At 42.8% G+C, this 11,147-nt stretch overlaps 1 protein-coding gene across 1 annotated transcript; it reads left to right on the forward strand.

The window, feature by feature from the left end:
• Positions 1-831: 831 nt before the first annotated feature.
• On the forward strand, positions 832-3,145 carry LOC133754956 (uncharacterized; the record flags this gene model as incomplete). Its single annotated transcript, XM_062185287.1, has 3 exons — positions 832-1,517; positions 2,364-2,470; positions 2,813-3,145. Coding segments are annotated over exons 1-3 (957 nt in total), but the record flags the coding sequence as incomplete, so codon positions are not given.
• Positions 3,146-11,147: the final 8,002 nt, after the last annotated feature.

Consider the following 11,147-nt stretch of genomic DNA (forward strand, 5'->3'; position numbering starts at 1 on the left):
TTTTCCTCAGGCCTGGGCAGAGACTGCGGGAATAGGGCTGGCCGTCAACCGGCCTCCCTTGATCATAGATCTGAAGCCCACGGCCATTCCCGTGTCAGTTCGTCAATATCCGATGGGCAAGGAAGCTAAGGAAGGTATCTGGCCACATATCCAGAGACTGTTACACCTAGGCATTTTAAAACCTTGTCGTTCACCTTGGAACACCCCCCTACTACCAGTAAAGAAGCCTGGTACGGGTGACTACCGCCCGGTACAGGACTTGCGGGAGGTTAACAGGAGAACGGAGGATATGCATCCCACAGTGCCCAACCCCTACAATCTGCTAAGTACCTTGCCTCCGACCCACGTATGGTACACTGTGTTAGATCTAAAAGATGCATTCTTTTGTTTAAGACTGAGCCCTCAGAGCCAATCCATCTTTGCTTTTGAGTGGAAAGACCCAGAGACCGGGTTTTCAGGACAACTCACCTGGACAAGGTTGCCCCAAGGATTTAAAAACTCGCCTACCTTGTTTGATGAAGCTCTGCACCTAGATTTGGCCGACTTCCGAGTCAACCATCCGGACCTGGTCCTCCTGCAATATGTGGACGACCTCTTCCTTGCCGCTGAAACTGAGCAGGACTGCCTAAAAGGTACCGGGGCCCTGCTACAGAGACTGGGGGAATTGGGCTATCGAGCCTCCACGAAAAAGGCCCAAATATGTCAGAAACAGGTGGCCTACCTAGGCTACCTCCTAGAAGGAGGGCAACGGTGGCTGACAGAGAGCCGAAAAAGGGTGGTTGCTCTAATTCCACCCCCCACCGATGCCAGAAAGATGCGGGAATTCCTCGGGAGTGCGGGATTCTGCCGCCTTTGGATTCCTGGGTTTGCGGAGCTGGCAGCCCCATTGTACCCCCTCACGAAGTCCAATGCTCCCTTTCAATGGAAAGAAGAGCAACAGCGGGCGTTTGACAACATAAAAAAGGCCCTATTGTCAGCCCCAGCCCTGAGCCTCCCTGATATGACCAAGCCTTTCACATTATACGTGGATGAGAACAAGGGAGTGGCGAAGGGAGTGCTAACACAAATGCTTGGACCCTGGAAAAAGCCGGTGGCATACTTTTCAAAAAAACTAGACAATGTAGCGGCCGGCTGGCCTCCGTGCCTCCGCATGATAGCGGCCGTGGCAGTTCTGGTGAAAGACTCGGACAAATTGACTCTAGGCCAACCTCTCACCGTAGTGGCACCTCATGCTGTGGAGACAGTTATCCGACAGCCACCAGATCGGTGGCTCTCAAATGCTCGGATAACTCATTACCAGACTATGTTATTAAACTCAGAGCGGGTCCGGTTTGGGACTGCCACCTCTTTAAACCCGGCCACCCTGCTCCCGGAACTGGGGCCCCAGGCCCAGGTAATCCATAACTGTCACCAAATCCTGGCTGAGGCCCACGGCACCCGAAAAGACCTAACCGACCAGCCTCTGCCGGATGCCGAAATGACCTGGTTCACGGATGGGAGCAGCTTTCTACAGAACGGTGAGCGGAGGGCTGGGGCAGCGGTGGTGGATGGAAAAACTGTTATCTGGTCAAGTGCCTTAAAGCCTGGAACTTCTGCTCAAAAAGCCGAGCTCATAGCCTTAACTCAAGCTTTAAAACTGGCACAAGACAAAAAGGTCAACATTTACACAGACAGTCAGTATGCATTCGCCACTGCCCATGTACATGGGGAGATATACCGGCTAAGGGGCCTCTTAACCTCGGCAGGCAAGGACATTAAAAATAAGCAGGAAATCCTAGATCTTCTACAGGCCCTGTTCCTGCCCAAAAGGTTGAGTATAATCCATTGCCCCGGGCACCAACGAGGAGACGACCCCGTAGCAAGGGGAAACAGGATGGCAGACGAGGCCATTAGGGCGGCAGCCCTGAGCCAACAGGTGCTCCCGTTAAAGACAACTGAGCCCACCCAAGTATCGAGGGAACCACCTTTCCTCTATTCGGACCAAGACTTAGATACGATCCAGCGGCTCGGTGCAGAGTATGATGAACAAATAAGGGTTTGGAGGCTCGGAGAGAAAATAGTCCTGCCACACCAATTGGCTAAAGAAATAATTACCAGCCTCCATCAATGGACTCATTTGGGACACAAAAAGCTAAAAGCAGCCTTACAGGAAGATAGGCAGTCTTATTACATCCCCGGACTTGACTCTTTAGTCCAGCAGGTGACTGAATCCTGTGTTCCGTATGCCAAGGTAAATGCCAGACACCTCAAGCTCCCGGAGGGAGCTAGGGTAAGAGGAGACTGACCAGGAATCAACTGGGAGGTCGATTTCACTGAGATAAGGCCGGGCAGTTATGGGAATAAGTATCTTCTAGTTTTTGTAGACACCTTCTCCGGATGGACTGAGGCATTCCCCACAAAACGGGAAACCGCCCGGGTGGTCGTCAAGAAGATCATAGAGGAGATCTTCCCCCGGTTCGGCTTGCCTAAGGTAATCGGGTCCGACAACGGCCCAGCGTTTGTCTCCCAGGTAAGTCAGTTGGTGGCCAAAGCATTAGGCATAAATTGGAAATTGCACTGTGCCTATAGACCCCAAAGTTCAGGACAGGTAGAAAGAATGAACAGAACAATTAAAGAGACCTTGACCAAATTAGCGTTGGAGACTGGTGTTAAAGACTGGGTCCAACTCCTCCCTATGGTGTTGTTCCGGGTCCGAAACACGCCCTCTCATTGCGGGCTGACACCATACGAAATCCTTTATGGAGGGCCCCCACCAGTAGCAGGCTTGCTTGACCTTGCCAGTGACTCCGTTGCCGATGCCCCTAAATTACAGGCCCGGTTGAGAGCGCTCCAGATCATCCAGAACCAGGTCTGGAAACCTCTTGCAGCAGCCTACCAACCCGAGACGACAACCATCCCACATCCTTTCCAAATCGGTGATGCTGTGTATGTCCGAAGGCACCAATCTAAGACTCTAGAGCCCCGGTGGAAAGGCCCCTTCACTGTGCTGTTGACAACTCCCACCGCTCTCAAGGTCGACGGAATCGCTGCTTGGGTCCACGCCTCACACGTGAAGCGAGCACCACCTCCCCAGGGCCCCGAGGATCCGGATAGACCAGCCAAATGGAAGCTCCAGCGCACTCAGAACCCACTCAAGCTAAGACTTTCAAAAACTGTTTAATATTTATGATGTTCCTGGCCTTTCCCCATTGTTTTTCCAATCCCCATGCTCCACAATTGTTAACATGGGACCCAACCCAGTCCAGTAAGAACAGAGTTCCCTCCCTCCAGTGAGGCAGTGAGGCAGGCTCTCCCCAGGCCACCCCTCCCGCCAGCCACCCTTTCGCCTAGCTTGGCAAGTTTAACTCCAAACGCTTCAAGCCCCCGTACAACCGGACAGTGGCTGTTTAACCTTTTGACAGGGGCCTTTCTGGCCCTCAACCAGACCAATCCGGAGCTGACCGAGTCCTGCTGGCTATGCCTAGCCCCAGGTCCACCTTATTACGAGGGCCTCGCGGTCCCCAGGACCTGGAATGGCACTACAGAGGCTTTTCCTTGTCCAAACCCTGGTGCTGACTCAACAGTACCAGTGTCAAGCTTTAAAGACCTCCGAGGTCCAATAGATTTTAGGATTAAAATCTGTCCAAAAAGAAAAGGAGGGAATGAAGGACCCTTATGAGGGAGAGGGACAAGAAACTAGGCCTGGGCAAATATCAGGGGCTTCTTAAGAGGTTAGATGTTCCCCAGAGTCCAGCGGGCAGGACGTTCTCTGGGAAGGAAAAGTCAATCCCCTTCAGAGAACCTCTAGGCATGCCCAGAGCAGAGCTGCCACTCCCTTTCGGAGAGTCCCTCAGCACTCTCCTCAGCACTCTCCTCAGCACTCTCCTCAGCACTCTCCTCAGCACTCTCCTCAGCATTCTCCTCAGCACTCTCCTCAGCATTCTCTTCAGCATTCTCCTCAGCATTCTCCTCAGCACTCTCCTCAGCACTCTCCGGTATGCTAATTGTCCCTCTGAACCAGCCAATCCCATGCCACCTCTGCATTCCATATGCTAATGGTCCCTCTGAACTGACCAATCCTATGCATGCGCATTAGGAATATGCTAATTCGTTGCCTATATAACCTGTGTGAAACTGCCGCTCAGGGCTCCTCACTGCCTGAGGTGGGGGCCCGTTTGCACAAACGTTCAATAAAAACCTCGTGCTTTTTGCATCAACTGGTCTGGAGTCTGGATCTTTGGGCGTCCTCTCGAGCAAGTGGGCATCTCTGCAACTGAGAGGTCCAACAGTACTATATTTTGGGACTCTAAATTTATCTTTAATTGTGAAAGCTAAAGAAGTTGAAGACTGTTCTGGTAAGTGTGATTGTCTTTGATTTTCTTTTTCTTGAGTCTTTATTTTCTTTTAATGTGTTATAATAATCTCTTTATCATAGTTTGTCAATTTTTATATGTCTTTATAAATCTATTATTTCTTCCACTTAATCATAACATATTTTAATTCATGAATATCCAATAATCTTATGTTTCATCTTTCATATTACCATTACCTCTGTATGTTTTAATATCTTATTCTAAATCTATCCTTCCATTGAGAACTTATAAACAAATTGAATTTTGACTATTTGATCATGAACTCAAACAAAATTATTTAAGTTGTACAAACTACAATTATATACATATATTTTGAGATTCTTGGCATCCTTAATAATTCACATTGTCCAGGTAACACATTTTTAAAATTAGTTTATTTCATTTTTAATAGAGTGATAAATGACTCTTAAGTTATCATCTCTGCCCGACTGAGTCAATAGTTATACAAATTTAATGCAGTTTCTTTATCTTTTATTTAATGAATATAAATTTCCAAAATACAGCTTATGGATTATAATGGCTTCCCCACCATAACTTCCCTCCCACCCTCAACCCTCCCGTTTCCCGCTCCCTCTCCCCTTCCATTCACATCAAGATTCATTTTCAATTCTCTTTATATACAGAAAATCAGTTTAGTATATATAAAGATTTCAACAGTTTGCCCTCACATAGCAACACAAAGTAAAAAAATACTGTTGGAGTACTAGTTATAGCATTAAATAACAGTGTCCAGCACATTAATGACAGAGATCCTACATAATATTTTTTAAAAAAGATTGATTACTTTTCTATGTAATTTGCAATTTAACACCATTTTTTAAAAATTTTTCAATTATCTTTATATACAGATTCAGTATATACTAAGTAAAGATTTCATCAGTTTGCACCCACACATAAACACAAAGTGTAAAAATACTGTTTCAGTACTAGTTATAGCATTACTTCACATTGGACAACCCATTAAGGACAGATCCCACATGGGATGTAAGTACACAGTGACTTCTGTTGCTGACTTAACAATTTGACACTCCCGTTCATGGCGTCAGTAATCTCCCTAGGCTCTAGTCATGAGTTGCCAGGGCTATGAAAGCCTTTAGGGTTCACTGACTTCGATCTTATTCTGACATGGTCATAGTCAAAGTGGAAGTTCTCTCCTCCCTTCGGAGAAAGGTACCTCCTACCTTGATGGCCCCGTTCTTTCCACTGGGATCACATTGCTGAGATCCTTCATTTAGGACTTCTTCTTTTTTTTCTTTACCATGGTATCTTGGCTTTCCATGCCTACAATACTCTCATGGGCTCTTCAGCCAGATGCGAATGCCTTAAGGGCTGATTCTGAGGCCAGAGTGTTGTTTAGAACATCTGCCATTCTATGAGTCTGCTGTGTATCCCGCTTCCCATGTTGGATCTTTCTCTCCCTTTTTGATTCTATCAGTTAGTATTATCAGACACTTGTCTTGTTTGTGTGATCCCTTTGACTCTTAGACCTATCAGAGCCATCAATTGTGAACTGAAATTGATCACTTGGACTAGGGAGATTTCATTGGTACATGCCACCTTGATGGGATTGTATTGGAATCCCCTGGCACGTTTCTAACTCCATCATTTGGGGCAAGTCCAATTGAGCATGTCCCCAATTGTACATCTCCTCCCTCTCTTTTTCTCATTCTTATATTTAACAGGGATCACTTTTCAGTTAAGATTTAAACACCTAAGAATAATTGCAGGTAACACATTTTTAAAGCCACATTTTTAAATTTTTTTTAAAGATTTGTTCACTTATTTGAAAGAGCTGCAGAGAGAAGAGAGACAGAGATTTGCTATCTGCTGGTTTACTCTACAGATTGCTGCAATGGGTAGGTGAGCCAGGCTTCAGCCAGGAGCCAGGAGTTTCTTCCCATCTCCCACATGAGTAGCAGAGGCCCAGTCACTAGGTGTGTTGTTTGCTGTTTTTCTTAAGCCATTAACAGGGAGCTGGATCAGAAGTGAAGCACAAAGGACAGGAACCAGCACCAACATGGGATGCTGGTTTCACTGATGACAGCTTTACCTCCTGTATCATGATACTGGCTCTCATGCAACATATTTTTAAATTATCTGAATTTTATAGGACTCTATATTTACTCAGTGTATAGGAGTTGCATTAGAAAAGGTACAGACACTGCCTCCTTTGAATTTTTACTGCTAACTTGTTTGATATTTGATTTCCATGCTGTATTTTTTCATTCTTTTTTTTTCTTTTTAGGGTAATTGTAGTTTTATAGTTTCCAGCCAAATACTTATACATACTAGTTTTTCTACTTTTGTTTCTCTGAAATTATTGTTTCTTACAGTATATTTGATTTCATAAAATCATCATACATATTTAATTTTTTCTGTTTGTTCTTGTAACTATCACCTATGTATATCTTTAGTAATCTATACTCTGCAAATCCTACCACTGTGAGTCTCACAACATCTTAGCTAATGTTTTCATTATGAGGTTAGCAACTGCCACAATATTGTGTAAGTTGTTCTGGGAGCTTTCATATACATAGTTTTTCAGAACCATTTTAGGAGAATCTGGCCACTATTCCCTTCAAGGTTTCACATTCCTGGTAATTGTGAATTTTATGGAACTGTGACATTATCTTTGATGTTTTTGAAAATGTCAGTAGGTTGGCCAGTGCCATGGCTCACTTGGTTAATCCTCCGCCTGTGTGGTGCCAGCATCCCATATGCCTGACAGGACTAGAACTCTGGTTCTAGCTCTCTGCTGTGGCCCAGAGGGCAGTGGAAGATGGCCTGGGTGCTTGAGCTCCTGAACCTGCATGGGAGACCAGGAAGAGGCACCTGGCTCCTGGCTTCAGATCCACACAGCATCGGCTGTAGCGGTCATTTGGGGAGTGAACCAACGGAAGGAAGACCTTTCTCTCCGTCTCTCTCTCTCTCACTGCCTATAATTCTACTTGTCAAATAAATTTCAAAAAAAAGAAAATGTCAGTAGGTTAATTCTAAATACTGATAACTTACCTGTGTTTTATTCTGCTGGTGATGTTTACTTTGATTTACATTTCATGAAAATTTTTTCATTTATTTTTCTTTTTACCTTAATTATAATAGTATAATTTTAAAAATTATTGATTTGAAAGGCCAAGTTATATGGCAAGAGGGAGACAAAGAGTGAGAGTGAGAGTAAGAGAGAGAGCAAGGTGAGAAAGAGAGAGAGATCTTCCATCCCGGTTCACTCCCCAAATGCCTGCAATGGCCATAGCCAAGCCAGATTGAATCCATAGACCAGGAGACTTTTCCACATTTCTACATAGGTGCAAGGACCAATGAGTTTGTCCATCATCTAGTGCTTTCCCACCAGGAAAAGTTGGATCAGAAGTGCAGCAGCCAGGGCTTGAACTGGTACCCATATGGGATGCAAGCACTGTAGTGACTTTACCCACTACGTCACAATGCCAGCCACAATAGTCTAGTTTTCGATAATTCCTCAATATTCTTGCCATTCTATCATTGCTAATGAAAACTATTCATTTTTCTCATAGTAATCATAATATATTTTATTGCATAACATTTTTATTTGCTTTTGCAAATGATTATTTGAGACTGCAATTTTTGAAAATTTCGATAGGATAGTTCTACATACATATTTCCTTTAAGATAAGCATGGTTAAGAAAGAACAAAAATAAGATTATTGTGGCAAATTATTTGGTCTTTGATTTATCTTTCCTAAAATATATCTTGTGTTTCCTTTTTTTCAATAAATTTGATTGATCTGTTTTAGAGTAATGTCTTGCATCTACTTTTAACACATTTATTGTTCCATCTAAAATTACTCTTTTGTTCTCAGAATAATTACAAATGAATTTTATTTATTTTTAAACTTTTATTACTAGTAAGAAAACAGATTTCATGTAGTTTACAGATGCAATTCCAGAAAGAGGGACACAATTTTTCCCATCCCTCAATTGCCCATCATTTGTTTCCCTTTTCTTTAATTTTTGCAATGATAATTAAATTATAATTTATAATCACAGGCTTAATGCACCACTAACCATAATGTTCAACAAGTAAAAAGTAGAAAAAACATTATTCCATAGGAATATAGAGAAAGGTTATAAATAATAATCATATCATGATTTCAATTTCATTCTTGTTCATTGTGGTTTTTTTTTTGTATTCTATATCAACTACAACACATAAGAGAAAACATATATTGCCTTTTATCTCACAGTGTTATTTCACTTAGTATAATGGTCATGTTTGCAGTTTGCAGCCATTTCATTGTAAGAGATGGAATTACATTCTTTTTTTCTGACTGAGTAGTATCACATTATCTATATATGCCATATTTTTCTTTCATAATGATTTCAATTCTTTAGTTTATATGTTTTATTTATGTATCATTAATATCCTTTTTCAACATGACATCGTCATTTACATCAAAACATAAATTGTCCTGGTAATCTTCATTTACACAAACTTAGAGTAATCTTAGGTCCCAACAATTATTCACTTTTTCTTAATGAGAATTTTTTAAAGTCTTTTCTCAATTATTAGGGGACTTTGAATTTTTCTTTTTTTTAAGATTTATTTTATTTATTTGAAAGAGTTACACAGAGAGAAGGAGAGAGAGAGAGAGATTGGGAGAGAGAGGTCTTCTATCTGTTGGTTCACTCCCCACTTGGCTGCAATGGCTGGAGCTGTGCTGATCTGAAACCAAGAGCCAGGAGCTTCTTCCAGGTCTTCCACATTGGTGCAGGCGCCCAAGGTCTTCGGCCATCTTCTACTGTTTTCCCAGGCCATAGTAGAGAGCTGGATCAGAAGTGGAACAGCCGGGGCTCAAACTGGCACCTCTATGGGATGCCATCACTGTAGGTGGTGGATTTACCTGCTGCCCCACAGTACCGGCCTCTAAATTTTTCTATGATTTTTAAAATACTCAATTGAGTAGCTCCATGTATTATCATCTGTCATGATTATTTTCAAGGAAATGTGATTTTTCTACCTTTTTATTTTTCCCATTTTATTGTAATTTTAACGATTTATTCTTCTGCAACTTACTTTACAATTGGTTGTCGCTCTATTATTACTCTTTTTTTCTCTATCTCTCTTTTTTTATTAAACTTTTATTTAATGAATATAAATTTCCAAAGTACAGCTTATGGGTTACAATGGCTTCCCCATCCCAAAACTTCCCTCCCACCCACAACCCTCCCCTTTCCCACTCCCTTTTCGTGATTCATTTTCAATTCTCTTTATATACAGAAGATCAGTTTAGTGTATATTAGGTAACGATTTCACCAGTTTGCCCCCATATAGCAACACAAAGTGAAAAAAAAATACTGTTGGAGTACTAGTTATAGCATTAAATAAGAGTGTACAGCACATTAAAGACAGAGATCCTACATAATATTTTTTTAAAAAATTAATTAATTTTCTATGCCATTTCCAATTTAACACCAGATTTTTTTTCATTTCCAATTATCTTTATATACAGAAGATCGATTCAGTATATAATTAGTAAAGATCTCATCAGTTTGTACCCACACAGAAACACAAAGTGTAAAAATACTGTTTCAGAGCTGGCGCCGTGGCTCAACAGGCTAATCCTCCGCCTTGCAGCGCCGGCACACCGGGTTCTAGTCCCGGTCGGGGCACCAATCCTGTCCGGTTGCCCCTCTTCCAGGCCAGCTCTCTGCTGTGGCCAGGGAGTGCAGTGGAGGATGGCCCAAGTGTTTGGGCTCTGCACCCCATGGGAGACCAGGATAAGCACCTGGCTCCTGCCATCGGAACAGCGCAGTGCACCGGCCACAGCATGCTACCGCGATGGCCATTGGAGGGTGAACCAACGGCAAAAGGAAGACCTTTCTCTCTGTCTCTCTCTCACTGTCCACTCTGCCTGTCAAAAATTAAAAAAAAATACTGTTTCAGTACTAGTTATAGCATCACTGCACATTAGACAACACATTAAGGACAGATCCCACATGGGATGTAAGTACACAGTGACTCCTGTTGCTGACTTAACAATTTGACACTCCCGTTCATGGTGTCAGTAAACTCCCTAGGCTCTAGTCATGAGTTGCCAGGGCTATGGAAGCCTTTAGGGTTCGCTGACTTCGATCTTATTCTGACATGGTCATAGTCAAAGTGGAAGTTCTCTCCTCCCTTCGGAGAAAGGTACCTCCTACCTTGATGGCCCCATTCTTTCCACTGGGATTCACTCACAGAGATCTTTCATTTAGGTCTTCTTCTTTTTTTTCTTTTCCATGGTATCTTGGCTTTCCATGCCTACAATACTCTCATGGGCTCTTCAGCCAGATGCGAATGCCTTAAGGGCTGATTCTGAGGCCAGAGTGTTGTTTAGAACATCTGCCATTCTATGAGTCTGCTGTGTATCCCGCTTCCATGTTGGATCTTTCTCTCCCTTTTTGATTCTATCAGTTAGTATTATCAGACACTTGTTTGTGTGATCCCTTTGACTCTTAGACCTATCAGAGCCATCAATTGTGAACTGAAATTGATCACTTGGACTAGGGAGATTTCATTGGTACATGCCACCTTCATGGGATTGTATTGGAATCCCCTGGCACGTTTCTAACTCCATCATTTGGGGCAAGTCCAATTGAGCATGTCCCCAATTGTACATCTCCTCCCTCTCTTTTTCCACTCTTAAATTTAACAGGGATCACTTTTCAGTTAAAATTTAAACACCTAAGAATAATTGTGTGTTAATTACAGAGTTCAACCACTAGTACTAGAACAACAACAACAACTACAACAACAAATACCAAAAAGGATAAAGT

Source organism: Lepus europaeus, unplaced genomic scaffold (genome assembly GCF_033115175.1).
Source record: "Lepus europaeus isolate LE1 unplaced genomic scaffold, mLepTim1.pri SCAFFOLD_34, whole genome shotgun sequence".
Classification (NCBI taxonomy): domain Eukaryota; kingdom Metazoa; phylum Chordata; class Mammalia; order Lagomorpha; family Leporidae; genus Lepus; species Lepus europaeus.